Source organism: Chlorocebus sabaeus, chromosome 23 (genome assembly GCF_047675955.1).
Source record: "Chlorocebus sabaeus isolate Y175 chromosome 23, mChlSab1.0.hap1, whole genome shotgun sequence".
Lineage (NCBI taxonomy): Eukaryota > Metazoa > Chordata > Mammalia > Primates > Cercopithecidae > Chlorocebus > Chlorocebus sabaeus.
In genome coordinates this window covers 35926456-35952336 of record NC_132926.1, presented here as the reverse complement: position 1 = coordinate 35952336, position 25881 = coordinate 35926456, and the positions used below count along the sequence as shown (strand labels likewise).

At 38.8% G+C, this 25881-nt stretch overlaps 1 protein-coding gene across 2 annotated transcripts in view; it reads left to right on the top strand.

Moving 5' to 3' along the window:
- The window catches only part of RBM27 (RNA binding motif protein 27), an 85431-nt gene that overhangs the window by 12686 nt on the left and 46864 nt on the right, over positions 1-25881 (top strand). For both annotated transcript variants that reach the window (XM_008014847.3, XM_008014849.3), the window contains exons 2-8: positions 2654-2772; positions 6988-7112; positions 11732-11823; positions 12478-12671; positions 13536-13796; positions 16340-16633; positions 20472-20606. In XM_008014847.3, coding sequence (XP_008013038.1) covers positions 2654-2772; positions 6988-7112; positions 11732-11823; positions 12478-12671; positions 13536-13796; positions 16340-16633; positions 20472-20606 — 1220 coding nt within the window. The remainder of the gene's footprint in view (positions 1-2653; positions 2773-6987; positions 7113-11731; positions 11824-12477; positions 12672-13535; positions 13797-16339; positions 16634-20471; positions 20607-25881) is intronic.

Below are 25881 nucleotides of genomic sequence, written 5' to 3'. Positions count from 1 at the left end.
CTGGGCGTGGTGGTGGGCACCTGTAGTCCCAGCTATTCAGGAGACTGAGGCAGGAGAATGGCGTGAACCCGGGAGGTGGAGGTTGCAATGAGCTGAGATTGAGCCACTGCACTCCAGCCTGGGCCACAGGCAAGACTCTGTCTCAAAAAAAAAGATCTATTATCTTAGCAAATTCAAGTTTACACACTCTCTCTCTATATATATATATACACACACACACGCACACATATATATATATTTTAGAATTTAGCAGTTGGACTTACTAAGGTTATCTGTTCATAATTCTCCAAAATGTAACTTATTTTTTACTTAAGAAAAATCTTTACTTACTTTAATTTTTTATTTTTTGAGACATGGTCTCACTGTGTATCCCAGGCTGGAGGGCAGTGGTGTGATCATGGCTCATTATAGCCTGGACCTCCTAGGCTCAGTCTATCCTCCTGCCTCAGCTTCCTGAGTAGCTGGGACTACAGGCATGTGCCACCATGCCTGGCTAATTTTTATATTATTTGTAGAGACCGAGTCTCGCTATATTGCCCAAGCTGTTCTTAAACTCCTGGACTTAAGCAGTCTGCCTTGGCCTCCCAAAGTGTTGGGATTACGGATATGAGCCACCATGCCCAGCCTTTACTGACTATCTGTCTATCTGTCTGTCTGTCTGTCTATTTATTTATGTATTTAGAGATGGAGTCTCGCTCTGTAGCCCAGGCTGGAATGCAATGGCATGATCTCAGCTCACTGCAACCTCTGCCTCCTGGGTTCAAGTGATTCTTCTGCCTCAGCCTCCCGAGTAGCTGGGATTACAGGTGCCCACCACCTTGCCTGGCTAATTTTTGTGTTTTTAGTAGAGACAGGGTTTCACCATGTTGGCCAGGCTGGTCTTGAACTCCTGACCTCAGGTGATCCACCTGCCTCGGCCTCCCAAGGTGCTAGGATTACAGACATGAGCCACTGCACCCGGCCAGGCACATGAATGTTTGAAGAACCAGCCTTTCCCATGACAGTGTTAATAGTGACAACAAAAACACCTGTGCTACTGAATTACGAACTTTAAGTATAAAAACTAGAAGGAAGTAAAGGTACTGGTGCTTGATTTTTATTTTGTTTACTAATCTCACAAAGTTATTGGAAATGTGATGATATTCTTGAGCTGAAGCCTCTTTTTTTTTTTGGAGACAAGATCTCACTCTGTTGCCTAGGCTGGAGTGCAGTAGCATGATCATGGCTTGCTGCAACCTCCAACTCCTGGGCTCAAGGTGTGCTCTTGCCTCAGCCTCCCAAGTGAGCTGAAATCTTTTAACTTTCTGGCTGGCAGTGAAGGCCTGAGAATTATAGAGCAAGATTAGTTAGATTTGAATAGTGTTTTTTAGGTTATATAATCACTTTGCTTGCATAATGGTTTTACTTACTGTTATTCTGAATTTTTTGTTTGTTTTTTGTTTCTTTGAGACAGGGTCTCATTCTGTCACCCAGGCTGGAGTGCAGTGGTGTGATATCGGCTGACTGCAATCTCTGCCTCCCAGCCTCAAGCATCCTCCCACCTCAGCCTCCAGAGTAGCTGGAATTACAGGCGTGCACCACCACACCTGGCTAATTTTTGTATTTTCTGTAGCAACAGGGTTTTGCCACGTTGCCCAGGCTGGTCTTGGACTCCTGGGCTCAAGTGATTCTCCTGCCTCAGCCTCTCAGAATGTTGGGATTACAGGCCTGAGCCATTGCACCCAGCCTGAATGTTTTCATTTTACCTTCATAACCATACTGTGAAGGATATGTGTTAATTATGTATTCATCAGGAAGTCTAGAATATTTTATATTTGTGTGTGTATATATATTTTTACAACAAGAAAACTTCTAGTTTCATGTGTTGTACATAAAACCTCGATTCAGACAGATTACTATCCATCAGGAGTTGACAACCCAAGGATTATGAGCTATCCTGGAATAGGAGATGATTTTGAGTGTCAATGTTGGATTACTTACTAGAAAAAATGTGAAGTAGATAAAGGTTATCTCTGCTGTCCTTTCACCACTTCTCTTTTCCTTTCTGTTTCTAACTCCTAGATCTTTCTTTCTTATAGCTGCTAAAGCATTTGCCAATAATATTTAAATGCTATTCTTTTCATGTTCTTGTTTTTTAAAAAGATCTTTAAGATACTCATTGAGATTAGCCAAAGGGCTGATAGCCATTTTTAGATACTAGTGCCTATGGTGTCAGGAGAGGTGTCTTGAGGAGAGGAGAAAATTTTTCCATCACTTCCCTTCCTTTTGCTCATCAATCACCTGGAACAGATAGTTCCTGAAGGTGTTACTGACAGTGCTTCTATAGCTGGGAGCCAAACAGCAACTTAGGGATCAGTTGCCACTCTTTCCCTATTATCATTGAGAGAACAAATAAATGTAGAGCTCACCCAAGATCCTTGGTATAATTAGAACCTCAAAAATAGAAGACATACTAGTCATTTTGTAGAAATAAATGCAAAAGGAAAATCTCGCAGTATGTATATGTTTATTATAAAAGTTGCCTGTGTTTGTGGTCAGTTTTTAGAATAGTTTTGATCTCTCATTTTCCAAAATAAGGGTTACTTCATTAATGACACAACTGTTTGAAAAAAAAGTGTTTTTTAAAATTTTTGTTTTCTCTTTGTCTAACTAGATGTGATGCTGATCCTTCAGCCTTAGCCAACTATGTTGTAGCACTGGTCAAGAAGGACAAACCTGAGAAAGAATTAAAAGCCTTTTGTGCTGATCAACTTGATGTCTTTTTACAAAAAGGTAATTATTATGGGCCTTCAATCAAGTATTGAAGTAAACATTTTAAATTTAAAACTTCCTGAAAAGTCTTGGAGATATAAGCTTGATAGGAAAGAAAGTAGTCAGAGTCCTTTGAATACTTGAATATACCCATTCATACTTAATTATTTATCATGTTTTGTTAGAACTGGTTTTTTCCCTTTTCTTCTTTGCTGCTTTCCTCTATTAAGGCAATGGCAGCTCTAATGCTTTTTAGATGATTAGGTCTTTTGCAGCTTTTGACGGAGCCTACTTGATGATTGAGGGATAACAGTTTAAGGATAATGAAGCTGCTTATTCTTGCTTTTCATTAAGATGATGAGCTCATCAGTTTTTCCCCCCCTTGGATGGGGCTTCTTAATATCCAAGAAGAGATGTGCATGATCCTCTTATCTTTGTGCCTTTAACTTTTCATCTTACCAAATCCGTTTCCATGGTCTACAGATCTTCCTCAAGGTTTCCCCTGTTGCCTCGACCTTATCTCCTATCATTCCCCCTCACTTGTTCCACTCTAGCCACATTTACCACCTGTTTTTTGAATTATGGCAAACATGTTCCCAACTCAGGCCCTTTGAACTCGTTTTACCCTTGCCTGAAACATGGATTCTTCCCTCGCTTCTTTCTGGTCTCTTCAAATGTCATCTTCTCAAAGCAGTTTCCCCTGAGTGCTCTACATACAGTATAGTATAGTATACTCCATGCCTCCATCTACTCTCCTCCTTCCAACCCTGTTTTGTTTTATTACTTTTTTATTTATTTATTTTTATATCTGTGTATTTTTATTTTTGTAGTGTTGGGGTCTCACTTTATTGCCCAGTTTGATCCTTGAACTTCTTGCCTCAAGCAACTGCCCCACCTTGGTATCCCAAAGTGCTGGGATTACAAGGCATGAGCCCCTGTGCCTGACTCCTGTTTTGTTGTTTTCATGGCACTTGTCACCACCTGTCATAGGTTTACTTCCCTGTTTATCTGTCTTTCTACCCTTTGTTTGCCTTTCATTTGGTTGAGAGTGGAGACTTGGAACATGCAGTACTTGGTACATGGAAGATGTTCAGTAAATATTGTTGAATGGGCCAGGCGTGGTGACTCACGCCTGTAATCCCAGCACTTTGGGAGGTCCAGGCGGGCGGATCATGAGGTCAAGAGATTGAGACCATCCTGGCCAACATGGTGAAACCCTGTCTCTACTAAAAATACAGAAATTTGCAGGGCGTGGTGGTGCATGCCTGTAGTCTCAGCTACTCGAGAGGCTGAGGCAGGAGAATTGCTTGAACCCAGGAGGCGGAGGTTGCAGTGAGCTGAGATCGCGCCACTGCACTTCAGCTTGGGCGACTGAACGAGACTCCGACTCAAAAAAAAATACATATATATATATATGTTTATCAGTTGATTTAGCTATTGGTGATGAGAAGATATCATTTAAAATAAGTATTTACTGTGAAAGAGAAAAGTAAGTATGGCTTCTCAATCTAAAACATAGGATTACATATTTTTTCATGCATTTTACAGCTCTTTTTGTAGACAGAATTTCTTCCCAGTATAACAACTATTTAATTTCCTCCCCAGTACAGATGTTTTCTTTTCTAAATGTGTTAATTTACATTACTTAATTTACATTAAAGATGAGTCTTGTGAAATGCAGAACCATGATAAAAGAGAAAGCAAAACATAGTAAAGATATTTGGGGTAAAAGGCCAAATTAATGTTTAGACGTCTAAGAATTCTTTGTTATAAAAAGTTAGAAAGGATTAGCCGGGCGCAGTGGCTTATGCCTGTAATCCCAGCACTTTGGGAGGCTGAGGCGGGCAGATCACGAGGTCAGGAGATCGAGACCATCCTGGCTAACATGGTGAAACCCCATCTTTACTAAAAAAAATACAGAAAAATTAGCCAGGAGTGGTGATGGTTGCCTGTAGTCCCAGCGACTTGGGAGGCCTGGGTGACAGAGCAAGACTCCATCTCAAAAAAAGTTAGAAAGGATTTTAGTAATTTAAAAAAATTACATAAGTAATATGTATGAGAAGGAACTATACACTACATTTTTAAAAGGATAAGAAAATAAGTAACCATAAATTTGCCACCAGAGATAAATTTATATCACTGTTATCAGCTTGTATAGGTCTTTCTAGACTAGCACTGTCTGGTAGAACTTTGTGCATATGGTCTACATCTGTACTTTCCATTTCAGTAGCCATTAGCCACATGTGGCTATTGAGCACTTGATATCTGGTTAATAGGCCAGAGAAATTGATTTTTTTTTTTTTTTTTTTTGAGACAGAGTTTCACTCTTGTTGCCCAGGCTGGAGTGCAATGCTGCAATCTCAGCTCACTGAAACCTCTACCTCCTGCACTCAAGCAATTCTCCTGCCTCATCCTCTTGAGTAGCTGGAGTTACAGGCACGCACCACCACACCTGGCTAATTTTTGTATTTTTAGTAGACAGAGTTTCACCATGTTGGCCACGCTGGTCTCAAACTCCTGGCCTCAAGTGATCCACCCGCCTTGGCCTCCCAAAATGTTGGGATTACAGGCATGAGCCACTGCGTCTGGCCAGAAATTGATTTTTAAATTTAATTTTAATTAATTTAAACTCAAATTTAAAGAGCTACATGTGACTAGTGGCTACTATATTGGACAGTGCAACTGTAGAATTATGTCTATGTTTATATTACATCTTAAAATAGTATTAAGTGAACATACTCTTTTATAATGATATATAATGTTTTAAAAATTTAATAGTGTACCTTGAATATTGTTTTTATTTTTTATTTTTAATTTTTTCCAAACTCTTTGGTTTCCCAGAGAATATTGTTTAATAGTAGATGTTTGTCTTTGCTTTTTACAAATTGAGCTATGTGTCTTTCAGATTACAAAAGATAATAACATGTTATAAATTGTTTTAAAAAATAATTATAAGTGAAAGTATTCTTATTATAGAGGCTTTGAAGGGTCTGATTATCTTAAGTTTATATGTAATAGTTAATGAGAGCTAACAGTTTTATAATCATGGAAAAATGCTTACTATACAAATTAGTAGTATAAAGAAATTTATAAGAAGATACTTTTCTATAGAAAAGATAACATTTTAGAAATAGGTTTTATGTAAAAGATGTAATAATTGAAATGTAAGCAGAGTTTGTGTTGTGCTTTTAATATGCTCTTTAGCTGTTCCTTAGGGTAGGACCAATCAAAGTTAATTAGATTTGGTTTTAATAAGGCATAGGCCAGACGTGGTGGCTCTTGCCTATAATCCCAGCACTTTGGGAGGCCGAGGCAGGCAGATCACCTGAGGTCAGGAGTTCGAGACCAGCTTGGCCAACATGGTGAAACCCCGTCTCCACTAAAAATACTAAAATTAGCTGGGCGTAGTGTACATGCCTGTAATCCTACCTACTCAGGAGACTGAGGCAGGAGAATCACTTGAACTCAGGAGGATTGAAGCTGAGATTGCACCACTGCACTCCAGCCTGAGCAACAGAGCAAGACTCTGTCTCAAAAAAAAAAGGCAGTATAAATATTTGACATTAATACTTTTAGTAAATTCATCTGGTTCTCCCATTCAGTTGTCTGAGAAAGTTTCAAACGGAGCACCCTTTAAGTAAAACACAAAAAATTAGTTTTGTATCATTTTCATATCAATAAATATTTAACTGATTTAAAACAATTTTCAATTAAGTTTTTTGAGTTGGCAGTGCCTTTAATCCAACAATAAGAGGTATACCGTAAAAGTCTCTTACTGTTTTACGTCCACCGCGTTCCCATGTACAGTACACAATTTTGTCAGTTTTTATTTTATTTCAGTTTCTTTATGCAGATAGATAGAAACACATATAAATATATACTCTTATATCTTCGAGATCAGGTATTATTAGTATTCTTTCTTTTTATAGCTGCCGTGTACTCTATTGTATAGATATCCCATAGTTTATTTAACTAGTCTGTTATTCATGGAAATTTGAGTTGTGTCCGATCTTTTGCTATTACATACTCCAACAAATAATCTTATATATTATTTTGCAAGTAGGTCAGAAGGATTTTAAAACCTGGAAGTGGGATTCTCTTCCATAAGGTAGGACTCATTTTTAGTCCTACCAGCAGTGTACAAGATGCCCTGTTTTCCTAAGCTTTGCTGACAATGTGTTGTCAAATTTTTGTTTTTTGTTTGCACAATATGTAAATGTTATTTCTTCTCCTTAGAAACTTCAGGTTTTGTGGACAAACTATTCGAAAGTCTCTATACTAAGAACTACCTTCCACCTTTGGAACCAGTTAAGCCTGAGCCAAAACCACTAGTCCAAGAAAAAGAAGACATTAAAGAAGAGGTAATGCAATTTTTTTCTCCTGCTCTTGGAGGCCTCTTAGATTCTGTCACCAGTATCCTTAGTTGGAAGTTGAGCCTTTTAAAAGTAATTGCGTATTGATTCAAGTTTCCAGATTTTAGGCATGGTACAGATTATTCATCATGATTTCATAGTTGCTTGGACTGAAGAGTTGGAAAAGTTTCAGATAGCTTGTTTAGAGATCCAAGAAATATTTTAGCAATATTGAGGAAGTCAGAGAAATCTTATTTAGTGACTTTTAGAAAAAGAAAACTTGGTTAAATATAGAGAGATTGACTGAAAGTGAACTGTTAACAAATTCTCAAGGGAAATCATTAGGTAACACATTTTCATGTGTATGGAGAAACCAGTTACACTTTTTGATTATATAGAGTTTTAAAAAATAGTTAATTTAATTGTGAACATCACTGTCAATATTGGAAAGAGGACTTTAGAAATGTTTTTATAATATTGAAGTATAAAAACATGGTTATAGATGATAACCTAATTGTTTGAGCCAAGAAGGAAATTTTACAGAGTTCTTTGTACTTCCTTTTATATATAGACAATATAGCATAGAAAAATGTGGATTCTGTAATCAGGTTGTGTGAGTTATAATAACAGCTCTACAAGTTAACTTCTCTGTCTCACTCTGATATCAGTAAAATGAGGATCAGAGTAGTACCTATGGAGGATTAGGTGAGATTATATGTGTGTATATATATGGTTTCTAGTCCAGTGCCTGGCACATAAATGTTGGTTATCATGCAGAAATATTTCCTAATATTTATTTTTATTACATTTATTCTGAAGGTAAAATGAATTTTTAATTTAGAAATAATTTTAAACTTAAATAAAAATTACAAGAGGCCGGGTATGGTGGCTCATGCCTGTAATCCCAGTACTTTGGGAGGCCTAGGTGGGCAGATCACCTGAGGTCAGAAGTTTGAGATCAGCCTGGCCAACATGGGAAGCCCTGCCTCTACTAAAAATACAAAATATTAGTTGGGCATGGTGGCAGGCGTCTGTAATCCCAGTTACTTGGGAGGCTGAGGCAGGAGAATCACTTGAACTGGGGCGGTAGAGATTGCAGTGAGCCGAGATCGTGCTGTTGCACTCCAGCCTGGGCAACAAGAGCAAAACTCTGCCTCAGAAAAAAAAAAAAAAAAAAAAAATTACAAGAATAGTATCCAAAACACCCATATGACATCTATCTAGATAAACTTTTTTTTTTTTTGGTAGAGATGGAGTCTCCTTATGTTGCCCAGGTTGGTCTCAAACTCCCACCTCTGCCTCCCAAAGCTCTGGGTTTATAGGTGTTCTAGATATATTTACTGAAACTTTGCCCCATCTGCTCTCTTTAAATATCCATATGATTATTTTTCTTAGTCATTTGAGTAGTAAGTCACATACTTCATGTCTTTTTACCCCTAAGTAGAGTACTTCAGTGTGTATTTCCTACGAATAAGTAATATTCTCTTAGGTAACTTATGATACTGTGATCAAGTTCAGTAAATTTAACATCCGTATAGTATTTTAATGTATTATCTGTATTCAGTTTTATCAATTTACCAGGCAATGTCCTTTTTTTATTTCCTTTTAAAAAAGTTTGTTGTTGTTAAAGAGACAGAGTTTCACTGTGTTGCCCAGGCTTGTCTTGAACTCCTGAGCTTAAGCGATCCTCCTGCCTTGGCCTCCCAAAGTGCTGGGAGTACAGGCATGAGCCACTGCACCTGGTCCCAGGTGTTTCTTTTTTATAGCATGTTCTTTTCCTCTCCATTTTCAGGATTGATTCTAAGGATTAGGTATCGTTTAGTTATTTCCAATTCATTTTTAAATGCTGGACTGATTGACCTGATCCAACATTAAAAGAAAAAAATGTGGCTATATTTAATTAAGATCAACTGAGAATGCTGTTTTTTGTTGTTGTTGTTGTTGTTGTTGTTGTTGTTGTTTTATCATGCCCTGTAATTATCTCATCAAGTTCTCTCAAAATTGGAGAGGCTTGTTTAATATGTCTTCAAGTACTGGAAATAGGAAGAAACCTTTCTGGGTTTTTTTTTGTTTTTTTTTTTTTGAGACAGTCTTGCTCCATCGCCCAAGGTTGGAGTGCAGTGGTGCCATCTCAGCTCACTGCAGCTTCCACCTCCTGGGTTCAAGTGATTCTCCTGCCTCAGCTTCCCAAGTAGCTGGGATTACAGGCATGTGCCACCATGCCTGGCTAATTTTTGTATTTTTAGTAGAGACCGAGTTTCACCATGTTGGCCAGGCTGTTCTTGAACACCTGACCTCAGGTGATTCACCTGCCTTGGCCTCCCAAAGTGCTGGGATTACAGTTGTGAGCCACCGCACCCAGCCTATCTTGAGTTTTGAAAGAACAGTTAAAAAACAAAACAAAACCGTTATACTGTCTTATTTGTGTCTTTGTAGATACAATTTTGGGAATTGTGAAAAATGGATAATACCAGTTTCTGTGTAGAGCTACCCCAAATGACAACTTTCTGGTACTTCTCATTTTCTGAGTTTTATACATAACTTAATTGTAATTACTGAAATAAATTATAGTTCATTTAGTAGTGCATAAACATAATTGTTTATGGTATTTCTGTTAGATAATAGAGTAGGAAAGGAGTCTGAGGTGGCACACATCTTTGGCTAATTGTCTTTTTCTGGTCTGTGCTTAGTTACTCTAACAGGGTATAGAGAAGCAAATCTAGGGATTACCCATTTTAACTTTCTTCCTTGGTCTTCAGCTATATTGGGTTCCATTAGTGGTTTTCTGGTTAGACTATTGATCACCAGGGTAAAAGAATTTGGATCATTGGCACCATCTCATCCTGCTTCTGGAAAAACAACATGGTAGACATGTGCCATGATTAATGAAGCACACTGCCTTCATTCCTCTTTTCTTTATCTCATCTTTTTCCTTAAATTTTATTTTGTGAAGAAATTCAATCATTTGTCCTGTAGAGTTTTTACTGTCTGGATTTTGCTGTTTGCATCCCAGGGAATAATACATCCTCTGTATTTCCTGTGAATTAGGATAGAGAATGATTTTTAAATGTAGTCTAGTGACTGTGTAGTGATTTTGCTGCCATATGGTTGCCATATTGTGGCTGCCATTTTATGTTGCCTGAATTTTATTAAATTATCTCCTAAGTCCATTCACTCACTTCCCGATTTGTGTATTTGTCAGTGAGATTCTCCATAGATGGGTATTTGTTTAACTCTTGCAAATTACTTTATTTCACCTTTCTCTAGTAAAGACTGTATATTTGGTTTGAGATAAACTTGTTCAAGGACAATAATAAAAATCACTGGTTTTCTGGGAGGCAGAGGTTGCAGTGAGCCGAGATGGCGCCACTGCACTCCAACCTGGGCAACAGACTGACACTTGGTCTCAAAAAAATAAAATAAAATAAAATAAAATAAAATAAAATAAAATAAAATAAATTACTGTTCTCTTTGTATTTCTGGTCAATTTTGACTGTTAGGCTTTGAGAGAAAACCTTAATATTTCCATTAGTTCCTATACAATTTTTCCGTAGTTTACATGAATTACTTAGTTTTGTAGCATTCATTAATTTAACCATTTTTTCCTAAAACATTTCCTATGAAAAAAATCTGAAGAGCTACTAAAATTAATTATATATGTATATATATTTCATAATGAGGAAAACATAACCTTTTTACTATATGGTACTTGGAGATTTGCTGTTTTATTTTAATTTGAAGAATGAATTGTTTATACTTTTCCTACACTACCTTTCCCTACTTTAAATTAACATTAAAAAATTAACATACTGCTTGTTGAAGTAATCTGAGCATCTTTTTTATTTCTGCTGTTGCCTAACTCTTTTGGGTATGATTTGACTTTATTTTTTCAGTGTATTTACTTGTGCCCTCTCTTGTGCCAGAAATATTATCAGGTAGATGGACATATTTCATAATTTATAGAGGGACTATCCTTTTTTTTTTTTGGAGACAGATTCTCACTCTGTTGCCCAGGCTGGAGTGCAGTGGCGCAATCTCGGCTCACTGCGACCTCCGCCTCCTGGGTTCAAATGATTCTCCTGCCTCAGCCCCCCGAGTAGCTGGAAATACAGGTGCATGCCACCACGCCTGGCTAATTTTTGTATTTTTAGTAGAGATGGGGTTTCACCACGTTGGCCGTGCTCGTCTAGAACTCCTGACCTCAAGTGATCTGCCTGCCCAGCCACCCAAAGTGCTAGGATTATAGGTGTGAATCACTGCACCCAACCAAGACGGACCATTCTTATTTTTTTGTTTGTTTGTTTTTGAGAAGGGTCTCACTCTCTTGCCCAGCCTGTGATGCGGTGGTGTGATCATGGCTTAATGCAGCCTCCGACTTCTGGGTTCAAGCAGTCCTCCCATATCGGCCTCCTGAATAGCTGGAACTACAGGTGCATGCCACCATGCCCAGCTAACTTATTTTATTTATTATTTTTAGTAGAGATGGAGTCTCGCTGTGTTTTTCAGGCTGGTCTCAATCTCCTGTCCTCAAGTAGTCTTCCCACCTGGACCTCCTAAAGTGTTGGGATTACAGGTGTGAGCCACCATGCCTGACCCTACTCTTATTTCTAATCAATATTTTCATATAGGTGTTTCAGGAGCCAGCAGAGGAAGAACGAGATGGCAGAAAAAAGAAGTATCCTAGTCCCCAGAAGACTCGTTCAGAATCTAGTGAACGAAGGTTTGTGTTTATCTTTAATTAGGAAGATACTAATGACTCACTTTTTAGTTGCCTTGCAAGGGATTTTTAATATATATACTAACTCCTCTCTGTAAACTCATTAAAGAAAGATGTTACCTTTCTTGCTTTCATTCTTTCTGTTTTTTTCTTTGTTTTACTTTCTGTTCCTTTTATAAACAGTCATTATTATGTGTTTTCCCCAAGAGCTCAGGGGTGGGAGCAGTCCCCTTAGAGAATATTAATGAAATGTTCCATTTGGTTAGGGGTGCTCAGTATTAAAATCATCCATGGCATTTTTTATGACAAGGAGTACAACTTGTATATTGAATCATCAACCTAACATCAAAAATTGGTCTTTGTTTAGGAACACTTTGTTTTGAGCCTTTTTTCTTTTCTAGTTCAAATTTTCTGTTTTCCTCTGCTCATCCCTCCCCATACTTTGGATTCACCTCTTTTTTTCATTTCTCCCCACCCATAGTTGCAGGAGGGATTTTTTTTTCTTTGTATATATTTGATTAGAGGAATTATGTGGTAGTTTTGCAACTTTCTAAAAAAGCGTAGATATTATGACTCAAGAATAGTATTATACTATAGATTTGTTTGCAGACTTGGTTTCTATAGCCTGCATATGGCTTTTATATCTGTATATTGTAGGACACGTGAGAAAAAAAGAGAAGACGGGAAGTGGAGAGACTATGACCGGTACTATGAGCGGAATGAATTGTACCGTGAGAAGTATGACTGGAGAAGAGGCAGGAGTAAGAGTCGTAGTAAGAGCCGAGGCCTGAGTCGTAGTAGAAGCCGAAGTAGGGGGCGCAGCAAAGACCGGGATCCAAATAGGAATGTTGGTGAGTAGATGAGTGTCCCCCTAAAAACTCTGTAGTTGTTTATCTGTCTCTATCACAAGGGTGCAAGAAATTCTCTTAAAGAAAGATGTACCTTTAATATGTCTAAGCAATGTAAAAACTGGAATTGTCTCAAGAAACTCAGTATTCATTTTGTTAGAAAACAGGGCTCTATTCTGGGGATGGAATCAAGGGAGTTTCATTAAAAAGGAGCTGTTCAAGTATTGTACATGTCTAGACTTAACTCACTTTGTTTAATGGATACAAATGTCCTTTAATCAATAAAGCTATCATGTGAGGGAGAGGGTTGCCTGCTTTTCTTTTTTGTTCATTTGGTTTTCTAAAAGTAATTGATATGCTGGAAGGGTGCTTGAAGTTGATAAAATTAAAAAGATAAAATAAGTAGATTATTGGGATCCCAACCACTCATTTTCTGAGATACAAGTGTGGAAGTCAGTTCTTAGATAACCTTCTTATTAAATATCTGTGGAGAAGCTGACTGTTTTTTTAAGTGTGACTAATGTTGATACTATAAAAGATGATTTTGTACAAGTTCTTGCCCAAGATATGTCACATGTTGATGTCCCCGCTTTTAGGATATATTAATAAAGAGAGCAGTGTGAAATATGGATAGCTAGATAAGTTTAATTCAACGTTCTCATGTTTTCTTTTTTTTTTTTATTATTATACTTTAAGTTCTAGGGTACATGTGCACAACGTGCAGGTTTGTTACATATGTATACATGTGCCATGTTGGTGTGCTGCACCTAACATTCTCATGTTTTCTATGTGAGAAAATAAACATAGTTTAAGAACATGAAATATCTGATCTCTTTGTTTTCTGTTTTTAATTTTGTCTCCACACAGAGCACAGGGAAAGATCGAAGTTTAAGAGCGAAAGGAATGACTTGGAGAGTTCCTATGTACCTGTGTCTGCACCACCTCCAAACTCTTCTGAGCAGTATTCCTCTGGGGCACAGTCTATTCCCAGCACTGTTACAGTGATCGCACCTGCTCACCACTCTGAAAACACAACTGAGAGTTGGTCTAATTACTATAACAATCATAGCTCTTCCAATTCTTTTGGTCGAAACCTGCCACCAAAGAGGCGATGCAGAGATTATGATGGTAAAAATCAACACCTTTTCTCATATTGTGCCCAAAAGTACTAGCAAAGCAAACGTTGCGTATATTGCATATCTTTTAGTTATAGTCAAGTTTATTTTATTTTATTTATTTTGAGACAGAGACTCGCTCTGTCGCCCACGATGGAGTGCAGTGACTCGATCTTGGTTCACTGCAACCTCCATCTCCTGGGTTCAAGCGATTCTCCTGCCTCAGCCTCCCAAGTAGCCTCTCAAGTAGGTACCAACCCATGGGGAATGTTGTTTAATCTGTATTCCTACTCACTTCACTGGCCTGTATTATTTCCAGCAAGTCACACACAGGCGCGTGCCACCATGCCTGGCTAACTTTTGTGTTTTTAGTAGAGACAGGGTTTCACCGTTTTTGTCAGGCTGATCTCGAACTCCTGACCTCAGGTGATCTGCCCGCCTCAGCCTCCCAGTGTGCTGGGATTATAGATGTGAGCCACTGTGCCGTGCCTGTAGTCCAAATTTTGTTAAAAGGAATGAATGGGGAGGAGAATGTCTTTTGCCATATGCTTATTTACTTGTTTGATTTAATGGTTTGGCTCTCATTGAGAGAATATTTAAATTTTACCCTTTTTTAGATTTTTGTTTGTTTTCTTGTTCTCATTGTTACTTCAAACACTGTATACCGTAGTATACCATAAAATTTTGTAGATGCTAGTAATTGTGATTTTAAAAAATTTTATTTATTTATTTATTTTTGGAGACAGACTTGCTCTGTCCCCCAGGCTAGTGTGCAGTGGCACAATCTTGGCTCACTGCAGCCTCTGCCTCCCAAGTTCAAGCGATTTTCCTGCCTCAGCCTCCCAAGTAGCTGGGATTACAGGTGTGAGCCACCATGCCTGACTGATTTTTGTATTAGTAGAGACAGGGTTTCACCATATTGATCAGGCTTGTCTGGAACTCCTGACCTCAGGTGGTCCACCTGCCTCAGCCTCCCAAAGTGCTGGGATTACAGATGTAAGCCACCATGCCTAGCCAGGAATTATCATTTTTTTGAGTAGTGTTTGGTGCTGGGAATTTGTAGAAGTTACTTACAAGTTTGATTTGCCAACTTTCCATTTGAATGAATGAATTGGTATGTGTGTATTTCTTTTAAATTTTTATTATGGAAGTATTTATATATTCATAAACGCTGACAAAATGGTATGCTTAACCCCAGCGTATCTGTTACATCATTTAAATAGGCACCAACTCATGGGGAATGTTGTTTTAATGTATACTCCCACTCACTTCTGTGGCCTGTATTATTTCAGGCAAGTCACAGACATCATAATTTTTTTCTATAAATATAGAATGCATATGTTTTTACATTTTACTTATTTTAAAGTAGGAAATAGAGTCAAATTATAATTCAAGAATTACCTCATTCTCACCCTAATCTCTCAGCCACAGAGTACTCCTTCCCAAGGCCAACGTAATGTTATCAATTTGTTGTTTATCTTTCCAAACATAGTCTGTGCATATGTACGTAAGCAAATACATACACATATTTTCCCCACATTTTTAACATAAATACTAGTATACTACTCATACTTCTGCATAATGTTTTTTCATTTAGCCAGTATTTCCTGGCATTCATCCTATGTTAAAACATAAAGAGCTTCCTCAATATTTATTTAGGCTTTTTAGTATTCTTTTTTTTCTCTTTTTTTTTTGAGATGGAGTGTTGCTCTCTCAACAGGCCGGAGTGCAGTGCTGTGATCTCAGCTCACTGCAGCCTCCACCTCCTGTGTTCAAGCGATTCTCCTGCTTCAGCCTCCTGAGTAGCTGGGACTACAAGCGCGTGCCACCACGCCCAGCTAATTTTTGTATTTTTAGTAGAGATGGGGTTTCACCATGTTGGTCAGGATGGTCTCAATTTCTTGACCTGGTGATCCGCCTGCCTTGGCCTCCCAAAGTGCTGGTGTTACAGGTGTGAGCCACTGCGCCCGGCCCTACTTCTTAGTATTCTTTATGTACAAACGTGTTTAACTTATTCCTTATTGATGTATGTTTGGGATGTTTCTATTATTTTTCTACTATGAACAGTGCTGCAAATGATAACCTGGTACATAATGTCCACCTGAATATTTGAAAGTTTCAGCTTCCAGATACAGCAATAATGGTTGCTTTAGAATAATGTAATGAGAATAGATTGAGAGTAAATAATCTAGATCAATGCCCTTATTCTCCCCTACCCCAAGCCTTTGCTAAATTGATATTCGCTTAAAATATCTGAGTTTTTATTATGAAAACTTAATTGCAAATGGTTTAGTATAATGGTAGTTAGTAACCTGTTCTTGACTCTTTTATTTGCCGTCTCAACAAGTCATAGTATCATAGTATAAAAAGTAGAGAGTACATCTGCCTCTACCTTGGGGATATGTGATGCTTAACAGAGTAACACTGAGACTTTGGATTCCTTGGAGAAAACCACTTTGTAAATGAGATTGGTGGGTTTTTCAGGGACATGTTTTGTTGTTTTCTGAACTCTAAGTAGATGATAATAAGATTCCTTTTTTATTTTTTATTCCACAGAAAGAGGATTTTGTGTACTTGGTGACCTTTGTCAGTTTGATCATGGAAATGATCCCCTAGTTGTTGATGAAGTTGCTCTGCCAAGTATGATTCCTTTCCCACCCCCTCCTCCTGGGCTTCCTCCTCCACCACCTCCTGGAATGTTAATGCCTCCAATGCCAGGTCCAGGCCCAGGCCCAGGCCCAGGTCCAGGCCCAGGCCCGGGCCCAGGTCCAGGTCCTGGCCATAGTATGAGACTTCCTGTTCCCCAAGGACATGGTCAGCCTCCACCATCCGTTGTGCTTCCCATACCAAGTAAGTATATATTCGTTGAATTTTTCTTTCTTTAGTGTTCTATTTAGAAGAACCCCATCCCTTTTAGCTAACTTGACACTTGCTTAAAGTGTTTGAGAAATAGAGTAATAATATAATTTGGAATATATTCCCATAATTAAGATGCTATTTTTTTCTTTTTTCCATCCATTATTGCATAGTGTTGTTTGTATTACCACAGTGTAAATTTTGTGTGTAGTGGCCTAACCTGTATTGACCTCTAGTCGAATCTAGTTCTCATCTTAAGAAAGCCAGTATTTATTTGTTTATTTTTATTTAGTTTTTCTTTAGAGACAGGGTCTCATTATGTTGGCCAGATTGGTCTTGAACTCCTGGCCTCAAGCAATCCTCTCCCGCCTTGGCCTCCCAAAGTGCTAGGATTACAGGCATGAGCCACCACACCTGGCCAAGAAAGCTAGTTTTTAAGATGTCAGAGAAAAAACATGTTAGCAATTTTACGAAATTTTCCAGTCTCTAAAGAAAATCCCTTCAAGAATATTGAAATAATATTAATTTTTTTTTTTTTTTATTAAGGACATTTTTAGAAGTAGAATAGTATGTGTGTTGCATGTACCATCATCCGGCCTCAATGATGATCAATATTCTGCTGTTTTGTCTCATTTATTTTCCCTTCTCTCCCATACACTTTTTTTGGGTTGGTTTGTTTTTTGCTGGAGTAAATTCTAAATGTCATGTCACTTCATCAGTATGTACTTCAGTATGGATCTCCTTTCTGATAAGGACTTTTTGTTTTTGTTATTAAAAAAAAAATCAATATGCCATTATCACGTCCACCAAAATTAGGAGTAAGAAATGTTTTAAAATGGTCATTTAAAAAGCATTATTAACAGTTGCCAACATAGTAGAAATAGAAGTAAGACTAAATTTTTAAAAAGTAATTGAAAAAATTATGGAATGAATTGTTTTCATGTATGCAAAGATATAAAACGTTATCTGCTTGAAGACATTTAACATTAAAAGATGGCAAATTAGGCTGGGCATGGTGGCTTATATCTGTAATCCCAGCACTTTGGGAGGCTGAGGTGGGTGGATCACTTGAACTGTGGAGTTCGAGGCCAGCCTGGGCAAGATGGTGAAACCCCATCTCTAGAAAAAATAGAAAAATTAGCCAGGCATGGTGGTGTGTACCCGTAGTCCCAGCTACTTGGGATGCTGAGGTGGGAGAATGGCTTGAGCCTGGGAGACAGGTTGCAGTGTGCCGAGATTGCACCACTCCACTCCAGCCTGGGTGACAGAGCCAGACCCTGTCTCAAAAATAAATAAATAAAAGATGGCAAATTTTTATTTTTAGAAATATCGCTGTTCAGTTTAAGCAGTACTTTTGATGAATTTCTTTTTAACATTTTATTTTGAAATTATAGACTCAATTATAGAATTATAATTACAGAAATTGTAAAAATGGTTTAGCATGATCCTGAGCTTCCCTGCAGTAAAGTTTTCTGTAGAATATACATTTCATGGCCTGGCACAATGGTGCACGCCTGTAATTCCAACACTTTGGGTGGCTGAGACTGGCAGATCACTTGAGCTTATGAGTTTGAGACCAGCCTTGGCAACATGGCAAAACCCTGGCTTTACAAAAAACACAAAAGTTAGCCAGGCATGTCGGCGCGTGCATGTGGTCTCTGCTGCTTGGGAGCCTGGGGTGGGAGGATTGTTTGAGTCCAGGAAGTCAAGGGTGCAGTGAGCTGTGATGGCCTCACTGCACTGCAGCCTGTATGACAGAGCAAGACCTTGTCCCAAAAAAATAAACGAATATGTTTTATTATTAAAGTTGGTAAATGTTTGGAGGGATTTAATGCATATGTTTGGCCTATAGAAACACGTTTTTTTTTTTTTTTTTAAACGTAGCATTTGTGATTTTTTTTTCTTTTCTTTTCTTTTTTTGTTTGAGACAAGATCTCACTCTGTGCCCTAGGCTGGAGTGCAGTGGGGAGATCTTGGCTCACGGCTCACTGCAACCTCCGCCTCCCAGGCTTAAAGGGATCCTCCCACCTTAACCTCCTGTAGGACTACAGGCGTGTGCCACCATGCCTGGCTAAATTTTTTTGGACGTTTTTGTAGAGACAGCGTTCACCATGGTCCCCAGGCTGGTCTTGAACTCCTGGTCTCAAGCAGTTTGCTCTCCTCAGCTTCCCAAAGTTCTCTGATTACAGACGTGAGCCACCGTGCCCAGCCCATATGTGAATATTTAATATAATCACATAAACAGTATAATTGTGAAGCTCAAGCTGAGATTTTATTTCCCAGATAAAGCAACATCGTTTTATATATGGAAATTCTAAAATAAAGAACATTATCTCAATGTGGGAACATATCTATTTAAAAGTTAAATTCAAGAATACCATTTCTCCCGACATTTTGCTATGAAAAGTTTGAAACAAATAGAAAAGTTGAAGTAATTGTACTTGTGTACTTACCGTCTAGGTTCTACAATTAGCATTTACTGTATTTATGTTAGCACATATTTTTCCGTTTCTCATTTTTACTGTTCATGCTTTTCACAGTATGTTGCAGACATCAGTACACTTGATAAGCATGCTTATCATTAATTTGAATTCTGTGGAACTTTACCATCACCCTAGAAAGTTTCCTGAAGCCTCTTCTCAGCCATTCTCCACCTTCACCCATAGCAGCAACCTGTCCTGCCTTTTTTCACCTTAGATTTGTCTGTTCTAGAACAAGTAATGCTCTTTTAATTAATTATACAACTCACAGTGCTTAAGCTTGCATATATCAAATTCCTTAATTCTGTTCAGAGCCAAATTAGGTATTTTAAATGAGTATCCAAGTTAGTACTAGTATGGTATTTTTTTCTTTAAGACGAAGTCTTTCTCTGTTGCCCAGGTTGGTGTGCAGTGGCGTGATTTCGACTCACTGCAGCCTCCACCTCCCATGTTCAAGTGATTCTCCTGCCTCAGCTTCCCAAGTAGCTGGGATTACAGGCGTATGCCACCACACCCAGCTTTTTTTTGTACTTTTAGTAGAGATGGGGTCTCATCGTGTTGGTCAAGCTGGTCTCGAACTTTTGACCTCAAGTGATCTGCCTGCCTGGACCTCCCAAAGTCCTGGAATTACAGGCGTGAGCCACCATGCCTGGCCTACGATGGTATTTTATTTTATTTTATTTTATTTTTTTGAGACGGAGTCCCGCTCTGTCTCCCGAGCTGGAGTGCAGTGGCCGGATCTCAGCTCACTGCAAGCTCTGCCTCCCGGGTTCACGCCATTCTCCTGCCTCAGCCTCCCGAGTAGCTGGGACTACAGGCGCCCGCCACCTCGCCCGGCTAGTTTTTTGTATTTTTTAGTAGAGACGGGGTTTCACCATGTTCGCCAGGATGGTCTCGATCTCCTGACCTTGTGATCCGCCCGTCTCGGCCTCCCAGAGTGCTGGGATTACAGGCTTGAGCCGCCGCGCCCGGCCCAATGGTATTTTTTAATTTAATTTAATTTTTTTTTGAGACAGGGTTTTGCTCTTGTTGCCCAGACTGGAGTGCAATGGTGCGATCTCCGCTCACTGCAACCTCCGCCTCCCAGATTCAAGTAATTCTCCTGCCTCAGCCTCCTGAGCAGCTGGAAACTGTAGGCATGTGCCACCACGCCCTGCTAATTGTTGTATTGTTAGTAGAGATGGGGTTTCTCCTTGTTGGTTAGGCTGGTGTTGAACTCCTGACCTTAGGTGATCCGCCTGCCTTGGCCTCCCAAAGTTCTGGATTACAGGTGTGAGCCACTGCTCCTGGCCTGGTACTTGTATGAGGAAATATTAATGCTGTACTTTTCACTTTTTGTTATCTGTATGTAGGACCACCCATAACACAATCAAGCTTGATAAACAGCCGTGACCAGCCTGGGACAAGTGCAGTGCCCAGTCTTGCATCAGTGGGAACAAGACTACCTCCTCCTTTGCCCCAGAACCTCCTTTACACAGTTTCAGAACGTAAGTACATGTTGTTTGACTTAAAATTGACAGGGTATAGAAAAGCCAAGTTGTCTCATATCAGTATTACCCTTTAAAAAATTGTAAATAGTTTCTGTTCTTATCGATTCTAAAAATTATATTTGTATTCACAATACAGTTTATCATGTGTTTATGCTATATAGCCATATTTTAATTTTGTGTGATATGGGAGAGAAAGGCAGGGCTTTCTGTTTTGGAGAATTTTACTCTGCCATGGAGTAGTAACATTTATTCTCTCCTTTTTATTTTTTTGAGATTTTTTTTTTTGAGTCTCTCTGTCACCCAGGCTGGAGTGCAGTGGCATAGTCTCTGCTCACTGCAACCTCTGCTTTCCAGGTTCAACTGATTCTCTTGCCTCAGCCTCCCAAGTAGCTGGGACAGCAGGCACGTGCCACCGTGCCCAGCTAATTTTTGTACTTTTAGTAGAGATGGGGTTTCACCATGTTGGCCAGGCTGGTCTCGAACTCCTGACCTCAGGTGATCTACCTGCCTTGGCTTCCCAAGGTGCTGGGATTATAGGTGTGGATCACCTGTGCCCAGCCTAACATCAAGTCCTTCTAAAGGAAATTTATTTTGATGCTTTTTAAAAAAATTGTTTATCCTATTGATTTTCTAAAATGTAAGATATATCTCCTAAGAAGTATACAGAAGAGCGGGTTAAATATGCCTAATAATTAACTTGCATACTGAAATGAAGATAGAGAGCATCATTTAAATAGTAATATTCTGTATTTAGGCTGTTTGTGACATTCACATTTGATTGTAATTATACATTTTTCTTGGGCCTGGCACAGTGGCTCATTCCTGTAATCCTAGCACTTTGGGAGGCCGAGGTGGGCAAATCACCTGAGGCTGAGAGTTCGAGACCAGTCTTACCAACATGGAGAAACCCTGTCTCTACTGAAAATGCAAAATTAGCTGGGCGTGATGGAGCATGCCTGTAGTCCCAGCAACTCAGGAGGCTGAGGCAGGAGAATCGCTTGTACCTGGACGTAGGTCGCAGTGAGCTGAGATCGCACCACTGCACTCCAGCCTGGGTGACAGAGCAAAACTCTGTCTCAGGAAAAAACAAAACAAATAAACAAAAAACCATTTTACTTGAATCCTAATTCTCTTTTATTTCTTAGGTGTTTTATTGTTTACTAAAGCTTTAAAAAATTACTTTCTTCAAAAACATTTTTTTAAAAGGTAGTTGGTTGTTAAAAATGTCAAATTAGAAGATTTTTTTTTTTTTTTTTTTTACAAGGCCAGGTAACTTTATGGATATGTTTATCTTTTATGTAACTATGTTTATCATGAAGTTTGTTTTGCATCCTAAACATTTCTGTATGTCTTTCATGTGTTGGAGAGGCAATTCAGCAAACTTGTTAAGCCCAGTTTCAAATCCTGGTTTTATCATTTACTATCTTTGTGACCTTGAGTAAGTTGCTTAGCCTCTCTGTAGCTCAATTTCCTCTTCTTTAAAATGAGAGTAGTATTACCTTATTAAGGTGGTTTTGAGGAATAAATTAATACATCTAAAGCATCTAAAAAAGTGCCTAGCCACTAGTAAGCTATAAGGATTCATTAGTATATTATTGTAGTTATTATTGTTTCCTGAAATTTCAAACTCTGAAATCGAATATATTAACTTCTTAAATCTGTACCTTCGACCATCCCTGTTTTTATCAATGGAATAACACCCACCTAATGTCTAGAATTGAAACCTTCACAGGTCTGACTTATTGCTTTGCTTTTTTACATCTAGTTAATCAAAATATCTTTTTTCTTTGAAGTATCCATTTCTATTTCTTCTTTGGCCTGTGCCCTCATCCACTCTAGATCACCTCCCATTTGGATTGTTACTGCAGCCTACTTCACACCATTATGTTTTATGTTTAACTTCCCTAAGTCATACCACATAATGCTACTGAGCTAATTTTCCTGAGAAATCCAACCATGAAAGTTCCTTAAGAGAACTTTTTGGTGGCTACCATTTCTTTCTGAGCCATCAATAAACCCCTCTCTAGGCTTCTAACTCCCTTTTTTTTTTTGTCTTTTTGTTTTTTTGAGACAAAGTCTTGCTCTGTCACCCAGGCTGGAGTGCAGTGATGCAGTCTCAACTCCCTGCAACCTTTGCCTCCCAGGTTCAAGCAATTCTTATGCCTCAGCCTCCCAAGTAGCTGGGATTACAGGAATGTATCACTATACCCAGCTAATCTTTTTGTATTTTTAGTAGAGACGGGGTTTTGTCATGTTGGCTAGGTGTCAAACCCCTGGCCTCAAGTGATCTGGCCACCTTGGCCTTGCAAAGTGTGCTGGGATTACAAGTGTGAGCTGCCACTCCTGGACTTTTTTTTTTGAGACAGGGTCTCACTCTCTTCCCCAGGCTGAAGTGCAGTGCTGCCATCTTGGCTCACTGCAACCTCAGCCTTCCAGGCTAAGTGATCCTCCTACCTCAGCCACCCGAATAGCTGGGGCCACAGGCATGTGCCACCACACCCAGCTAATTTTAAAAACTTTTTTATAGAGATGGAGTCTCACTGTGTTGCTCAGGCTGGTCTCAAATTTCTGGGCTCGAGTTTCTCCCACCTGAGCGTCCCAAAGGATTGGGATTATAGGCATGAGCCACCGTTACTGGCCTTTAACTCTTTCAATAATCTACCTCTTCCTTCTTGGCAATCTTTGTCCACTGTTCTTCAACATGCACCTTCTCTGGTCATGCCAATTATACCCTTTCTGTGCCCATGTCATGACTCAACTCCCCCCGCCCCCATCTTCTTTCCTACCAATATACTCTGTCTTCACCTCTTTCTAGGCCCAAATTCTAAGTATACTTGGAAGACATTATTGCTCTCTTCTTTCTGTCTATCTATCTAGACAGAGTCTCACTTTGTTACCCAGGCTGGAGTGCAGTGGTGAAATCTCAGCTCATTGCAACCTCTGCCTCCCAGGTTCAAGTGATGCTTGTGCCTCAGCCTCCAGTTAGCTGGGATTACAGGTGCCCACCACCACACCTGGCCAATTTTTGTATTTTTAGTAGAGATGGGGTTTCACCATGTTGGCAAAGCTGGTCTCGAACTCCTGACCTCAGGTGATCCGCCCGCCTTGGCCTCTCAGAGTGCTGGGATTACAGGCATGAACATCTGTGCCTTGCCTATTGCTCTGTTTTAAACTCTTACAATACCAAAAAGCATTTATTACATAATGACATATATATAGGCCTACTGTTTGATTTTTTTAAATGTATGTAAATCTTACATTCAACTGAGCTTCTACAGAACAGAAATCACATTTGATACTTAAGTAATTGTTTTTCCTGTTTCATACTTAGTATCTCTATTCTGATGGCTATAGTATCTTTTCATAGAACATGTTTGTTACTTATTTTTTAATTATGGGAAATCTCAAATATATATAAAAGTAAAGAGGACAGTATATTGAACTCCGGTATACCCAGTATAATGAAGTTCTTTGTATTTATCCCTCAGTTTCAGCCGTTATCAATTTATAGCGAAGCCTCTTTTATCTATTTCCCCCTGAATCAGCTCTTAATATTGTTTGCCTTTTGGACTTGTAAATATGAAAAAGTGGACTATTTATTCCAGAGTGTGTAGCAGATGGCATATTTTTATGCTGTTAAATTTGGTATTATGACTCATGATAAAAATTCCATCTTGTTTTTAATTTTAAAAAAATCTGGCAATTACCATTTATTTTTATATTGTTAAATTTAACATTGTGACTCACTCTATAAATATTCCATTTGGTTTTAATTTTTAAAAATCTGGCAGTTGCCATTTATTTCAGTGACTTAGCTTAATAAATAAATTAATTTGGCAAATATTTATTGAATGTCTACTATGTGTCAGGCATCATGCCAGACACTAGGGAGCCAAGGTGAATAAGATTAATTAGATCTCATGTTTTTTGAAATCTATTTTTCTGTTTTATTTAAAAGTAAGACTATTTTGTGATAGATGAGTAAAGGCTTTTGAGAACTGTATTTCAAATTATTATTTTTTTTGAGACAGTCTTGCTCTGTTGCCCAGGCTGGAGTGCAGTGGCGCAACCTTTACCCCCCAGGTTTAAGCTTGTGCCCCAGCCTCCTGGGTAGTTGGGACTACAGTTGTGGGCCCCCATGCCCAGCTAATTTTTGTATTTTTAGTACAAATAGAGTTTCACCATGTTGGCCAGACAAGTCTCAAACTCTCGGCCTCAAGTTATCCACCTGCCTCAGCTTCCCAAAGTGCTGGGATTATAAGTGTGAGCCACCGTGCCCAGCCTCTAAACTCACTTAAGACTGGTAACATTTCTAAGAAAATTCTTGGGACCAGTACAGTTAGCAGTTTCTTATTTTGCCAGGTTAAGGTCTGTATATGAAAATATCTTACTTTAATTTTAAAAAATACATTTTTAAACTGAAGAAAGGACATAATCTCAGAATAAAGGACAATTTTTTAAAAAATTTATTTAAAAGTTTTGAAATTTTTAGTAGACACAGGTTCTTGCTTTGTTGCCCAAGCTGGTCTCAAACTGTGGGCTCAATTGATACTCCCGCCTCAGCCTCCCAAAGTGCTGGGATTACAGGTGTGAACCATCACACCCGACCTCAAGGACAATCTTTTAATTAAAAAAAAAAAACTTTTGTATGTAGAGGCAGGGTTTTGCTGTCTTGCCCAGGCTGGGTGTCCAAGCAGTTCTCTTGCCTTGGCCTCCCAAAGTGGGTAGGATTATAGGCATGAGCCACTATGCCTGACTCAATCTTTTAATATTTGATTTTATGAAATAACACTACATTTTCCCCCCATTTTTGTCTTAGGCCAATAAAAGGTGATAATTTCCCATTAGCATTTCTGAATTACTGCTTTAGAGGATTGTCTTCTATGCTGCGTCAGTATTGATAAACAGATTTGATTGGTTGGCAACTGAATATTTTGAGTTATAGAATATTCATATTGAACACTTAAGAAGTCTGCTATGCAGAGAAATGTGTGGTTTTCTTTCTTGTAAAATCTGATTCTAAAATTTATAGAGAAATTTTGAAAACTAGTGGAGTTCCTGATAATCTAAACATTAAAAAGGGGGAGATGTGTAGTATAGTTTGTCAGGCATAAGTTTATTTATTTATTTATTTTTAGACAGAGTCTTGCTCTGTTGCCCAGGCTGGAGTGCAGTGGTGCAATCTCAACTCACTGCAGCCTCCGCCTCCGCCTCCTGGTTTCAAGCAATTCTTTTGCTTCAGCCTCCCCAGTAGCTGGGATTACAGGCACAC